The 15,808-nt window shown below is 36.4% G+C and overlaps 1 protein-coding gene across 2 annotated transcripts in view; it reads right to left on the bottom strand.

Moving 5' to 3' along the window:
- Positions 1-188: 188 nt before the first annotated feature.
- LOC113107353 (proprotein convertase subtilisin/kexin type 5-like) overlaps positions 189-15,808 on the bottom strand; it is a 41,185-nt gene continuing 25,565 nt past the window's right edge. Inside the window, exons 13-21 of one of the 2 annotated variants that reach the window (XM_026269800.1) lie at positions 15,613-15,749; positions 13,819-13,944; positions 13,628-13,730; positions 8,195-8,388; positions 8,025-8,109; positions 6,416-6,519; positions 3,979-4,117; positions 3,774-3,889; positions 189-2,311 (exon numbers count right to left, since the gene is read on the bottom strand). In XM_026269800.1, coding sequence (XP_026125585.1) covers positions 2,205-2,311; positions 3,774-3,889; positions 3,979-4,117; positions 6,416-6,519; positions 8,025-8,109; positions 8,195-8,388; positions 13,628-13,730; positions 13,819-13,944; positions 15,613-15,749 — 1,111 coding nt within the window. In that variant the 3' untranslated portion in view covers positions 189-2,204. Of the gene's footprint in view, positions 2,321-3,773; positions 3,890-3,978; positions 4,118-6,415; positions 6,520-8,024; positions 8,110-8,194; positions 8,389-13,627; positions 13,731-13,818; positions 13,945-15,612; positions 15,750-15,808 lie in introns of both variants that reach the window. The other variant, XM_026269799.1, reaches the window with a different exon arrangement.

Genomic DNA, 15,808 nt, shown 5'->3' with positions numbered 1-15,808 from the left:
ATTCATTACAGTGATATATCGCATCGACCAGCACAAGTCTAATACGGATCCAAGTCAAAAAAGCTCTAGGACTTTCTGAACTCTATATATGAGTCGGGTCACTGCTGTGCCATTGTTTCACCCAATTTATCCACCAAGTCTGACTTCTCAGAAAGTAGCCCAGACTTTAAACGAGTAAACAAAAGTAGTCTCTTTTAATCTCTTGTTTTTATTTTAAAGTTCATTAATAAAAAGATCAGTAAACCATTCGTTTCGTCCAGTCTTCTCTACATGATAAAACATTTTTCTTGGCCCCGACTACAACACATCTTCATCATCTAGACTAACTGTTCATGGCAGTTGGCTAAAAACAGAAATATAAAATAATTTTAGAAAACTCGATCATCCATTTTCCCCTTATTTCAATTGAACGTGGGTGCAAAATATATTTAAGGTTAACAGTGATAAAAATACATATATACATTAAGAAAAAACGTTGCCAGAACAGAGTAAATGTAACACATCTGAACATAGACTGATTCTCGTAATCCTATATAACATTAGTTATGTAACGTTGCATGAATTGAGTTGGCAGAAAACGTACAATCATACTACAACTTTTTTTGTGTCATGAATAAACACAATTAGCATGAAGTGGTTGGACAATCCCATCCACAAAACACAATTCACTTGAACTATAACCATTTATAAATCTTTTTCATAAATAAAAGGCTACGTCACCTTAAACCACATCATTCATAAATAAAAGACATAGAAATCCCCTTAACATTGCGCAAAAGCGGATTGGTCAAACATGTCCTTAATGAATGTAGAAGTCTAATTTGTGTTGTGTAGTACTATTAGTATAACTAAACATTTCACCTCGTTTCTGACCTTTATTAAAATGTAATATACTCCCCTCAAATATTTTTACAGTTTCCCAAAATACTGCAATAGGGACATACAGTAAATACAGCCATTATGATCAACCGAAAATCTAGACACTCGATTTGAACTCATAAATATTTGTTGGAAATGTGAATTCAAAAACATTCTCTAATAACTCCATTACGTCAATAGCACCAGTTACGTATGTGAATCACAGACTTGTTACTTTCACAAGGACCTGGAATAAAGAACTATTTTAGATGGCCATTTCAAAGTCGAGCAGTTTAACATTTAATTTTTAAGACGAATCAATAAAATATAAATAGTTCCAGAGGAAAGCGGCTGAAATGGACACTGGGCTGTAAATAAAGTTCCTTATTTCACATGAATAATTTCAATATTTTAGAGGTTTTTTTTAAATGGCGAGATATAAAAATAAACGCTTAGGGATTTGTTTTAAAAATAAACGATGGCCTTATGAGATCAAATGAATTTAACGCGTTTCAAACCTCATTTAGCTACCACGACTAAAACCTGTGCTTCAACCCAGTCAACTATTCGATTCTTCAGGGATCACTTATTTATGTTTAAGTTTCACGAAAACCTATTTTTCCACTTATGCAATGTTGATGAAACACAAAAACAGTCACGCACACATGCACACAAAAACAGGTATGAGATATGAGCCTGAGGTGAAGAATTTCTGAACAGTGAGACCACCTGACGTGACGCATTCATCTTATTTGCTCGGCGAAACGGCAGGTCGTTAGTGTTAGTACAATACTTATCGCTTCAGGAAGTACTTATTGTACCTTGTAACTCCGGAGTCAACTATTGATTTGACCGCAGTTATGAGGGTCAGTGGATGAACCTGTGCTATGGTTTATTCGTCCCTTTGCTCACAGAGGTCTTGCAGAGGTTCTCTGAGTGCGTTTTATTTCAGAGTATGCACAAACTGGCTTTGATCATTGTTGTCGTCATCATGCGTGAAACTGTGGAAAAATAAAGAACCGCCGCTTCAACGCTCAGCATGTCGCTCCAAATTCTTCTCTTGGACCCAGAACGAAGAAAAAGGTAAAAAAATTTGGCATCCATGCTTTGGTCACAAAATACTGACATGTATGATTTGCTGTTTATTACTGATCCCAGTCGCACCACCCTGACAGCTTCTGTCAACACACTCGCATTCACACACACATACAGACACACAGAGATAAAGGTAGGTTTGTTGTAGTTCTGGCATCGGGAAACCTCACGATGTAGTCCCATTTTCGAGGTACCCAACTGGAATATAAATTAGCGGAACGTGAGTGGCAAGTGGGGCCGGAAAAGTTCCTTCAGCCCTTTTGAGAACATGTTCTACAGCAGAGCTGCTGCAGAACCTTCCTCTGGCACAGATTGTTCTTTTTCACTAGCACACAGAAGCTTCCCTCCGCCCATGATTCTTCATTTGCTTTCCAGAGAGCAGGAAGAGGAGAGAGGAGCAGAGAGACAGCACGCGATTGGGCAGCGGACAGGAAATGATGCAGATCAGGCCACAGTGAGAGATGACGGGCAAATGTTGTTTTGTTGGGTTTGTTTATTTTTTTATAATCCAGTTGATTGGTCGACGGAGGAGGATATCCAGGTGTGATTGGAATCCAGGATAAAAAGATTTGAAGGAAAGATCATCGGGAAGAAAAGGAAAACAAACATTTAGAAAGCGTTCAAAAGAAACCTTTTTTTACAGTGTCACAGGCTGACAGTGTAACTTTATTGTCATTTGCTAGAAAAAGCAGACATTGCACTCTTCTGTTAAAATGTAGTCCATATTGAACTCAAGGATCCCCAAATTAATATTTAGAGAATAAATCGGCCTGAAATATCTGGACACATTTCACCTCAAAATCAGATTTTTTTTTTTTTTTTTTTTTTTTATTAATATTTTGCATACATTTTTTATATTTATTTTATATTACAAGGAATTTGTACATCATTGTTATTATTATTATCAATATTAAATCTTTCTTAACCTGTTAACTGTCACTCACGTTTTTGAAGATAGAGATGAATGTGCATGATACAAACCTAAATTTTTATAATTCATGACTGAAAACATTTTGTAACATGATTTTGATGTACCATTTACATGGTAATGCAATGTCTGTGATATATAGCTTCTGATGATTTCTAAAATGTGATAGAGAAAAAGGCAACGAGGAAGTCTTTTTTTTAAACAAAGGTCAAAGCTCCTTTTGTAATGTAGATTTCTGAGGGTGCACTCTTGTCATAAATTCATCTATTACTTTTCCTACATAATTTTTAACAAACAATATTGGTAAAATATATATTTGGGGGTCTTAAACCTTTCCAACAATATATAGTTTGTCAAGATTAGATTAGATTTGATTGTAATATAGTATAGTCAACGTAGGTGTCCCGTATACGGGACGGGGTGACATTTAACAGGTTAAGGCAGAAAACCAGCATTTCTGAAGTATAATATGACAATGAAGACTTGAACTGAAATTTAGCTTTTCATCTCAGTAATAAGTTTAGATTTTAAAAATATATTCAAATAGAAAACAGTTCTTTTAAATTGTAATTATGTTTTACAATATTAATTATACTGCTTTTTTGATCAAATAAATGTAGCCACGATTGGCATAATCGACTTGTAAAAACACATGCATTGACCCCAAACATTAAGTAAACCAATCAAGTATTTGCAAAATATAATTTTCTTGTTATTTTGGGATGAAATGTAATCTGGACACATCTTTCCAACATTAGAGAAACAAAACAAACAGACCATGATTCAACCCCATGCAAAAATTTATTTTCTAAGATTCAGAAACTGGTTTAAAGAAAACACAAAATTAAAAGAGCTAGCCCAAAGCTAGCCGGGTTGACTCTACAGTACTCACCATCTTTGCAGATGGTGCTGATGACACACACGCCGTTTTCCAGGTTGTAGCCGCTCACGCAGGTGCTGCAGTTCCTCTCGCCCGGACCTGCGCAGGCGTAGCAGCTATGATCACACCTGCAGGCACAATCACAGCCGTTACGCTTCGCTACAGCTTTAAATGTAAACACTTTCTCGGATGTCACATTTAGTAGTGAAATACTGACTTTTTACAGGACTTCTGGACATCTCCGTTGTCTGCTGTTTGTTCTGCCAAGTAATATCCCACACTGCAGCTGGAGACGCAGCGCCACTCCTCAAAGTAATAGCCCAGAGCGCACACATTACACGCTTCCATGCCAGTTCCTGAGCACAGGGAATACCATCATGTTCCCAAAAAGACAGACCACAAATAACTTGGAATAACCTTTGGAATGTACACACAGAGACATTCTTCCGGAAAGGGTTTCCTCTGAAAATGCTTGGAAGCCACTGACATGAGTGTATCGTTTACAAAAACACAAATAACTTGTTGTGAAACTAATTTTAAAAGGTACACATCATTATGGATGGGAGCTAATGTTAAAACGAATTAATTCCCTGAGCTGAGACGTTTATATGGAAGCACATTTCTGCCATATGCTATATATCTCATACTGATTTATGTTTGTATAAGTCAAAACTGAGTCACAATTTTGATAAAGTTATAACTGAAAAGTCAAAATTATGACAGAATTGACACATTAAGTCACAGTTATGTGATAAAGCTGAAATTAACATAGATTGTCAAAATTATAACAAAAACTATGACATACCCCAACACAAGTATGACCACAAGTAAGTCAATTATGTGATGAAGTTGAAAGTGACAAGTCAAAAAGTATGACAAAAAGAAGAGATGGGTAAAACTGAAATCAAAATGGACAAAAATTCATAAATGATTAAGAAATATGTTAATATCATAACAGCTATCACCAGCGCAAACCGTCTTAAAATAATACTGTCAGGATTTTATAAAGTGAAGAATTGGTGCTGAAAAGGCGTGGACTTTATTCAATATGCATTTGTAGGAGTTTGCCCTTCAGACGCAAAATGTATGGGAGGAGAGAGTTAAAATGAATCACGCAAGGCGATTTATTAACTTATTAAATTAATTATTTCATCTCAGAATTATGACGTTGTAAGAATTACAGAGCCTCAGACGCTTTGATCTTTTGAGACAGACAATACGCACACAGTGTTTTCAAATACAGACATCTGTTTCCACATCTCACTGAGAGAAGATGTGAGAGAACTGTCCTTCTCATCTATCCACTTCCTTCACTCACTCACTCACTCACTCTCCCCCTCTCTCTCCAAATTTCCATCTAAACATAGGACACTTCAGAGATCACAGAAACCACTGTTCTTAATCAGAGTTAATAACAATGCAACTGTTCATGTGTTTGATGTCGTTTGACTGTAAAGGGTCTCACTGTCTTCATGCAAATTACTGTATGTCCCAAAAGGTGTTACTTTGATCAATAAAAATTCAAACTGTCAGTTCCTTTCTCCATTTCGGGGGATTTTTGTCTTGGGCTGAGTACTTAAGGAAATCTTGCAAGAAGATCGGGGTGGTTCTGTAGCCAGAGAGCCAGTAGTGTGTTGTGTGTCTCATCACTCTATACTATGTTTTTTCTAAGGTCAGGTATGCATCTTTTACTCTTAGATTCATCTTTGAGATTGACCAAGACTGACAAGAATGTGACCATAAAATATGCTAACGGCCGACATAAACACCCGAATGAACGAGTACAATAATATTAAAGAATAAACAGAATGTCTCGATAAATTATCCTATAAATGATCATTAATAATTAGCATTAGCATTCTAACTCAAATGCAAGGTCATAATAAAATGGAAATTTTAAGATTTGAATTTAACCTAAATTTAATAACTTTACATTTCAAAACGCATCATAATTTTGACTTATTTTACCAAAACATGAGCTTTTTTTTCTTATTTGGTGAAAATGTGCTTCCTTGGATTGAGAGTTGACTCTAAAGGGCATTTACAATGGTGTTTATTACTTTAATTACCCAACTATTACACATCTAGGAAGAACTTTAATTCATCCTAGTGACTTGAACAGAAAAGCTTTTTGTGACCAGTGATTCTTTGACAATTATGAGTGAGTCGTTACAATAAAGACTTAAAATCTGTGGTTAAAATCTGGGACAGAATCTGAGCTAGCAACAGTAACTGTGCTGGATAAACTATATTCAGAAGCAAAGCACTGGTTGTTCTGTAAAGCCTTAGTAATTAGCTGCCATTTCTGGATGCTGGAGAGAACAGTGCTGATGTAATAGTCTCAGAAGGCACTTCACAGTCTTGCTAAGTCTAGAACTTCAAAATGACATTATACAGTGCAATTTTTTTTTGTTCCCAGGATGATTATATCCTCTTTTCATTTTTGGATGCAAATTTCAAACTTAAATGTGTGTTTACATTACCATGAAAATAAATGAATAAATAAGATACAAAAAGGGATAGCCAAACAGTGTTCTCTTCAAAAGAATATAGAAAACAACTACTGGAAGTTATATTTTAGAAATGGGTTTTAAGCAAAAGATCATAATGCAAACCCAAATGGAAAATAAAGTACCATAAATACAGGTGTTTACCTGCACAGGTGGCACAAGTTGAGTGGCACTTTTCACATGCTCGTCTGTGCCCATTATAATAGGTGCCAGGTTCACAGCTCAGCTGACACTTATTCCCCTGTAGACTAGCAGAAAGACAGAGAGAGAGAGAGACAGATGGAGAGGGAATTATTCAATAGGGTTCCATGAAAAAACTGAGGTGCATTAAAAACAGGCGCCAGGGAATACCAAGGGAAAAAACAGTGAATTTACAAAGTAAAAACCCCTGAAAATGTACATTATCATTGTTGGTTGTGCAGAATAATAATAATGGTGGAAGCAGGTGGACCTAAAAAAACTAAATATTTAGGCACTGGCTTTCATCCAGGACCTGGGACCCACTGGGGGCCTCGGCAAACCTCCAAGAGGGCGACAAGATGACTTAAAACTACTTTAAATAAGACAAAACAAGCAATAAAATTTGATAAAACCTTAACAAAAATCAAGACTGTAAACTGGCTTTATTTTCGATTTCGTCTACAAACACCATTTCAAGAACCAGGATTCCCGAGGTCTTGGAGAACCTTGATTTATGAAGACATTTGAAAGGTTTGAATAAAATAAAATAAAAATTTAAGCTCAAAAATATTTTATTATATTTTGGGTAGAAACTGCTATTTGTGAGTAAAATATAATAATAACAATAAACCTTTTAAATTGCAAATGAATGGAACAATCAGGCAAATTAAATGGTGTCAAAATGTAAACACTCAAGAAAATTCAGTTATAATTTTACCGATTTCTTTTTTAATCCCTTATGAAATTTAAGTGTGGCTTAATTAGACTTTTATTAATTGCTTTTTTTATTTTTATTAATTTGACTAAATGAACATATTCAGTTGCCAGTTTCAACATTTCAAAAATAAATGGTTGCTAAAATAGCATTAAATATTTAATATTCTCAAAATGATTGGTGTACAGATGTTTTTTAATCACAATTACATTTTCCCATAGGAAAGGGCTACCATCTAAACTCATACCATCTAGACTAATAAAGTTTCCCCAAAACAGCAAAGAATGACTAGCCATATGAATAACAACAAAGACTGTAATTGCAACCTTAAACCGAGAGAAACTGCAGACTGAAAAATTCATCTCATCTGCGTTTTTGCCTTGCCATTCTCCTTCATACCTTCTGTAGTCTAAACAAGTCTAAGAAGATCAACAACGACGGATTACAAGTCCAGATGAGTGGGCGAAAAACCTTTACGTGTATTCAGAGAATATTTCAAAGCCATTCACAGAGCAGCTGCAGCGCATTACTCCAGATTTTGTGCCATGACCTGTTTTTCTTCTCTCTGTCTGTTTTTTCCACCTCTTTATCGAACGTCAGAGAGGAGTAGGAAAAGCTCAAGCCAAATCGCTCTCTAGAGACAGTATTTCAACATACATCTGAACCCAACGACTACACCGTGTGTAACAGGATGTTTCCAGTGATAATTCAGCATTTAGCCAGCGTGGCTTTATTTTGAAAGCCCAATGTAGGAAAGTATCAGTAATTTTAGTCCAAGATTCTGTCTGCATTTCACTTACTGGCCAAAAAAAAAACCTGTAGGAGGTGGAATACCGTACTTGCTATGGGCTGAATTACCTGAGACCAGTCTGGCATTCTGTGCAGATGTTTGCAGACGTGCATTTCTTGCAATTCTCTCGGCATTTCCGGCACATGGTGGAGTCTGCGAGAGAACAGCCACATGAGGTCTCAAATTCAACAACAATCAGTATGTGGGGTTTTCTGAAGCGAGATGAAGTGTGACTTGCCCAGGTCCAAGTAGAAGCCGTCAGGACAGGAGCTGATGCAGTTGTTTCCTCCCTCCACGAGGTACAGTCCCGGGCGGCAGGCTGAGCACTGATCGCTGCGGCTGCCCATGCAAGACTCGCACAGCGGAGAACACTTCTTACAGCGCTTCTTATCGTCACGGAAAAAGCCGGTCGGACACTCAGGTACACACATCCTGAGAGACAGACGGACGGAGGTGGAAAGAGAAACGGAGAGAGACAGACACAGACAGGAAGAGCCACATGAGACCAGAAAAATCTACATCTGTGAAGGAAGACTTTTACCAGGAAACAAAGGCAAAAGTCAGGGTCTGAGAAAGCCATCAGCCCCAGATTTGAGCACAGCTTGTGTAACCGGGATGCCAGAGAACACAAAATCTATAAATGTTATCATGACACGTGCACACACACACACACACACACACACACAGAGTGTCTGGATAGATATGAGATATTAGCAGGGGCACACAGACACACAGCTGTGCTTTAGTGTTTTATAGGAGAAAATTAATCTTTTGACTACAAGTCAAATTATTTTCAATAACAATAACACACACACAAAAAAAATATTTTCAGTAATACAACCTTTCTGTGAAAGCATTAAAAACTTTCTCAGTTCTTTAGAAGCTCTAATTATGTTACGCAATACATGCAATGCTTCATGTTGGGGTCTTCACTCCCAGAGTTTATTTTGCAATAATGACTGACTGGCTGTATATTACACAGTTCATTATTCAAGGTTACATACCAGACAAATGAATACATGGATATTCAATACTGGTTTGAGTTTCAATCCAAAGTTATGTGGGTCAGTGACAAATGTACCAAGCTCTTAGAAATGTACTCATGTATTAATGCTGCTCTCCTAATGTTCCATTATTTTACAATAAGATAAAAATCTGTTCAAATTATCATAGCAGATGTTAAATTATTTTGTGGGATAATTAAATATATATTCTTAATAAACTACAAACATAAAATCATATACATTTATTTTGTCCCCACATTCTTTCTTGTAACTCCTCCCTCTCAGTGACACACAGCTGACTGAGAGGCTCATTATGCAGCTCATTATGCTGGCCTTTGTCTTCTCAGGTGTAAATAACAATGATATTCATGATAGTTGACGCCTACTCACATATGACTTTTACCAACAAAAAGTGTCTTAGAAGATTTAAATCAATATATTGTTTTCCGTGAGTGAGTTAATAAGATGATTTTCACATAATTTAGAAAGGAAACAAATGTTCTGTATGTGTTTTATTGCCTTATTCAAGTGATTAAACATTTTTAGTTTTTTACTAACCACACATAAACATTGTTTACTCAAAAACACAATCATGTATATACATACTGCTCACATATTGTTATAGCCCAGTTTGTGCTGATTACAGTGAGATTAGACTTTTAGATGATTACAGTGAGATTAGACTTTAGCCATTTAGATGTTTATAAGCAACTGAAAAAAGCACAAATATCAGGGCATGACAAAACTTCTCCAGGCCCCAAAAATACCCTTAGACCTCAGTGGATTAACTAAAATTAACGACTATTAATGCTATTGTTTGCATTCTTGTTTCAGTAATAAGTACCAGCTGCAACTGTGCCAGACGTTACTCCACACAGAGAACATATCACATCACTGAATATTATCATCGAACTCAGTTAGAATAAGAACTCGAATTTCATTTTGGAAACTTTACTCTTTTGCAACAGTTTACATTCGCTTTAGAAAAAACAGACAGTGCTTATGAGGATACCCGCCAGGATGGCCATTTTAACATCATTTTGTGTGTATTTTTGCCACTTACAATGCAACAAGCTGCGCTTTAGAGCCTTGCACTTCAGCCCGAGCCCGACAGGTTCCGACTTATTTACGATTTTGGGAAAATTTTCAGGTTAAAGCTCAGAACCAGACCAGGCATCAGGCTTGGTTTAGGCTTCCTCCTTATTTGTTTATTTTAGAGATCCATCAATTATTATGGAGATGAAATGGATTTGCCATGCTAGTGGAAAAAAACAAGACCTACCGCAACTGTCAAGAGTGGCTCGACTTTGATAAGTGTCCAGCAACAGCAGCGAGTGCTGGAAGAGTTCCCCGTTAAAGCTCACGCAATAAAGCTTGCAAAACCCCAGCAAGTAATTACCATGATGAACGTGTCGGGGCCAGGGGAAATAGTATATTCGCTGTGTTTCGGTTCATTTTTGTGAAGCGCTTCTGCTCATGACCGAGACAGTAGAAAGCGCACCATTTGTTTTCTAAAAAAATAAAAAACCAACAACGTATGCTGATATTGTAAGTGCACCATTAACAGTCTAGAATGATGTATTACTCTTAACTTTATGAGCAAAACTAATTGGTGTTTCCACTGTTATACGGGAAAAAATTGCAAGTGATTGTGCTGGCGACTCCAAGTCCTACAGAGCGCACTTTAGCGCCTGCTCTCTGTACAAATGATTGGATATGCATAGGACACATTTATATAGGTTCAATATTTAAACTAACACTTTGATATGCTTTTTTAAGTATTTTATATATAGATTTTATTTTAGTCGAGTGGTGATGATTTGTGAAGGCTAAATTGATCAAGTCTGCCGCTGGCCACTTGGTCGTTGGGCTACTTTAAAAACAACAACTTGAATTTAACAAACAATAAATGTTCCAAGCATATTTCTAAATTAACTTAAAGAGCCAGTAAGATGAAAATTCTAAGCTTCCTATCACTGTTTATAAGTCCTGTACAATAGGTTTAAATCCATCCAAGGTTAAAAAACATTGTCATTTTATCAAAATATCATTTTAAAAATACCTCAATTCTCAGAGATCCCCAAACAGTTCGCGAGAAGCTGTTCAAAAGATTCAGTTTCCTTAAACCTCACCTTTCGGTAGCATACTGTGTTCTGATTGGTCAACTAACATAGTCAGGTTTGATTGGTTGTTCCGCACACACCTCCACGGTAAACTATGCGTTAGCATCTGTTTGGGGTGAATTATGTCTTATTCCTCTCATCGCGAAGCAAACAGTAAAATAAAAAACTTGAACAGTCTCGCTGCTTTTTCTTCTGTGTGTGCGTATTCAAGCCGCGCTTCAGTTTGAATCTGAATAGAGCGATTAACGTTACTTTATCACAGAATATCTGTTAGCAGCACTTATTACACTTCATTTTAATGACGTGTTTGTAAATGAAGGTCAGCGCAGACAAAGGCTGCAGACAGCACACAAACTGATAAGACGTTTGGGAGAAAACAAACACATAACTTCATAATCATACTTCGCGTTGTGATTCGGAGATGCTTGTTGGTCCAAATAAAGTTGGTAATGAACCCTCTTTTATGGCCAAACGCTTTGAAAATCCCACTGTACTCACCGAGATTAGAAAAGCAGTCATCAGTGAAATGTTGTGAACACAACAAGGATTTGTTGTACTGCTCTGGTATTGTGGTAAAAATGAATTTTAGCCATTGGCTCTTCTGATCTTCATTCTTTGGCAGTGAAAATAAAACAAACTTGCCTTTACAATTAAAAACACACTGTCTCCTCGACATGATGCCATCACACCAACCTGAGCGTCTGTGTGTGTGTGTGTGTGGGGGGGGGGGGGCAGGTCAGAGTTTTGTTTCTCCCAAGACGGTAGGCGGACGTTCCTAGTGACGTACATAGAGATGGGCAAAGATTTGAAAGATTTGAAATCTATAACGACTCGTTTCAGCGATTCAGAGTCGACTCCTTACTTTAGAAGCCAATAACTTTATAAATCGTGTACTTTTTGGTTTAATTACACATTGTTTACACTGATGGACAGCTACATCATACACTATAATACAGGTAATTTTTGATTTCCCATCTGTGTGGCTCTTTAAAAAAGAAACGTAAATTAATATAACCACTTTGCCATTAAAAAACTAAACTGAACTATTTTAATGGCTACAACTGCAGCTGTGTGATGGAAAAGAGAGAAAGAGAAAAAAAGACGCTGGCTCCAGTTGGACTCGGGCCGGTAATTCTGATAAGCTGTTGGACAAGGGCCGGACTTGGGGATATGATTGAGGCCCGTTCAGGGTTCTACTGAGCTTGCTTGGGACCAAACTCAAGTTGGTACTCCCAAGGCGGCTTTATATACACACAAGCGTGCTTTGGACGTGACCGCACACTGCCTCTGGAGCGCTCGGGTACCAAATGGCTTAAAAAGATAATACATTTTTGTGAAGGTGCAACAATGAACCTATTAGGCAAGTGACAATTCTGTCAACTGTACTAAAACACGAGCGAATGTCTTGTATCGCAGGGTGCAGCAGCTCTTTAGTGCAGAGATACACCGATGTGAAGCCGTTTTAAGAGAAAGTCAAAGAGAGAAGACACGGTACAGCTGTATCAGGCACGCTCTTTTCAAATAACTGATTTGATCTGATAGTCTGTGTGGACTTATTTACTCATTTAACCTACATTCTACAGGCTATTGAATAAATGTGTGAATATCTATCATTTTAAAGTCAAAAGCAGTTGGAATGAGTAAAACTATACGATATAGCCTATGCACAATCACGCACTGAAATTCAGGACCTGATTAAACATAGTTCTATTATACAGATATTTGTGAACTCTGGGCTTTATGATGATTTGATTTCTTATGATCATCAATGTTGAAAACAGTTGTGCTGCTTTATATTTTTGTGGAAACAGTGATACAATTCAATAACACCATTCAAAAGAACAGCATTTCTTTGAAAAAAGGAAATCTTTTGTAACATTTAAAATGCTATAAACATTATAAAAGTCACTTATAATGAATCGAATGCATATTTGCTAAATAAAAGTATTATTGTAATATAAAAATTGTACTGCCCCGAAACATTTGAAAAGTAGTTGATATTTAACAAAAAATTTATTTTCACATACAAAGTTCAAATTTAATGATTAAAAATGTCTTAACACATCTTTTAAATGTAAATAAATATTGATTTAATATGTTCCAGGTTAAGAATATTTTAAGCATAAAACTTCTTTTACACAATTTAATTACTTACAAATATCATTATTAAATTAATAAATTAATTTATAGTTCAATCTGAACTTACCTTGTCATGTCATAAAAATTTGGAATTAACTATCAGATATTTTAAGACACCTACTGACCTCTGCACAAAGAATCTGCATGGATGTGTGAAATTTCATTTTTTATTTTTGTTTCATGCAAATGTGTGCACATTGGTTCTACAACATGAGATGCATTTTTAATATTTGTTTCTATAAGTTAATGCATCCAAAAAAAAAACAAGGGGCATTATGTTATATATAAAAAGTTTATAAAATGTAGTTTAAATTACAAACACACACACACACACACACACACACACACACACACACACAAATCGAGTATGGTTAAGATGTACTGATTTTATGTAAAGCTGTGTACCTGGTGTTGTTCTTGAACTTGAGGAAATAGTGGAGGCAGGTGATGCACTGCTGGGGCCCTGGACCCTCACAGCCGTTCTCACCACACTCAGGGTGGCACGAGCCTTATGTGAGGAAACAGAAACTGATCAGTTTCCACAGTGATGGAACATCACAATACTCAGTGATGCACAATATAATTAGAGTACTTACCCACATACTCTTCACTGTACTCGTCATCCGGCTGAGGCTCTGCCACTGAGCGGGGCTTGTCACTGCGGAACGAGTACGGATGCACGGAGGTGCCATAAAGTACCAGAGACCACTCTTTCAGCTTACCTGGAATGAATCACAAGTCAGATGATGTGCAATAAAATTAAACCCTAATTCATACAACTAATATTTCTCAGCCTTGCCAAATGGAAATGGTTATTCACTAGTATCCCAGTATCAGTTCTTAAACTAAACAATGACTGATGAAACAAAAGTAGGATTACAGCAGATAAAATTCATTAGTTTTATATAGATGCTACACATTAAATCTATAGATGCACTGATCGACTGGCCGGGGTCTGGAATTAGTCGTTTTTCTGCATGATCGGCCGATTCTGAACTGGTCTGTTTTGACGTCAAGTGAGAGAGAATTTTACTTGCCCAATCATACAATAAGCCTGAATAAAACATCAGTAACAAAAATAACTAGGGAAGCACTGAAACTTGGCCAACAAATATTTCCACGCAAGAACGGTTGTGATTTTATTACATTTATGACTGATAATGTATTTTTTCACATTATCACATTACTCGGTAAACCATTAATGTCACCACCTACTGATGGTTTGGTTTCATAAGTAAAGTATCATTGCATTTTCACTACATTTCTTATTTGCATGTTCAAATTTTTTTTTATTTAAAACATTAATCTTTTATAATTATTTATGCATTCGCAATTTCGCAGTGTAAATGCATTTATGGCACCTCAGTTTCATCAAACAGTCTGTGCCACTTCAGATGCAGCTTTTGTGTTTCCTGCAGTGGAAAGATGCAGTAACTTAATACTGATATCGTTAGAATGGTAACAACTCTACAGTTTCAAATTAAAACTGAATTAACTGAAACAATATAAGAATTTGATGTGAAAGATAACCATTTAATGAAGAAAAATGGCCATTTATAAGCATAGTGGGAAATTACATCTGTTTTGTTAAATACAGTAACTCATTTTCAGTTCATTTTTATTCAAGCTCCTTCCAGTCACATAGAGAGTTGTTTAAGTGAGGAAACATTTGTAACTTAGTCCAGATTGGGGAATTGTAATGTTGCAAAATAAATTTACTTGCACTGAAAAAGAAACTGGATTTTCGTTTGTATATGCCGTCAATTATGCTTCTTTAGAAAGAAAATAGGAATTGGCAAAAAATAAGTATTGGCAGGTCACACCTACAAAAATAAATAAATAAATAAAAGAAATAGAAATCGGCCAAGAAAATTGCAATCAGTGCATCTCTGTGTTTTTTTTTGTTTTTTTTTTGGGGGGGGGGGGGTTATGAGTTATGAGAAAATACTAGGAAATGAGTCATTAAAACAATGTATTTTCTTGCATATGACATAAAGGCGACATGGTTTTCCCATTATAACTAGATATTACATCGTTAAAACAATATATTTTGTATGTGACCTGACAACAGGGGAAACAGACGTAACATCCAGCTTCGATATTCCGCCTGCATTATTGTCAATGGACGATTGCCATCGTTGACAAAAAAATTGGTTCAACTTAAAATCTCACACATAAATTTATTAACTTTGATCACACTACCGGATCTGTAAAAATGTAATCATTGTAATCACTGCAGTCAATGTTGGTACTGTGGTAGTTAATAGCGGTGCACAACCCAAAAGTTTCTATATATTTAGGAAAACACCTCTGTGTAAGACCATGTGGTGTTTTCGAAGGTGAAGGAATAGCTGAAGTAACAGGTAGTGTGTTTTGCTTGGAGAACGTACCTGGTGCTTTCTGGCTCCTGAGTTGGGACGGAGAGTCATAGATCTCTAGTATCCAGTCTCCAGCAGCTTTCTCTCCCCAGCAGTGAGTTGTCATGAATTCCCAGTTCTTAAAGCCCTCCATTGAGTGATCAAACAGTCTGCAGTAACAATAAACAGATGCTACATCACAGCACAAAATGCACTTAAAGATACTGGA

The sequence above is a fragment of the Carassius auratus genome, chromosome 8 (assembly GCF_003368295.1).
Source record: "Carassius auratus strain Wakin chromosome 8, ASM336829v1, whole genome shotgun sequence".
Classification (NCBI taxonomy): Eukaryota; Metazoa; Chordata; class Actinopteri; order Cypriniformes; family Cyprinidae; genus Carassius; species Carassius auratus.
Note: the sequence above shows the minus strand (reverse complement) of the source record. Positions and strands in the feature narration are given on the sequence as shown.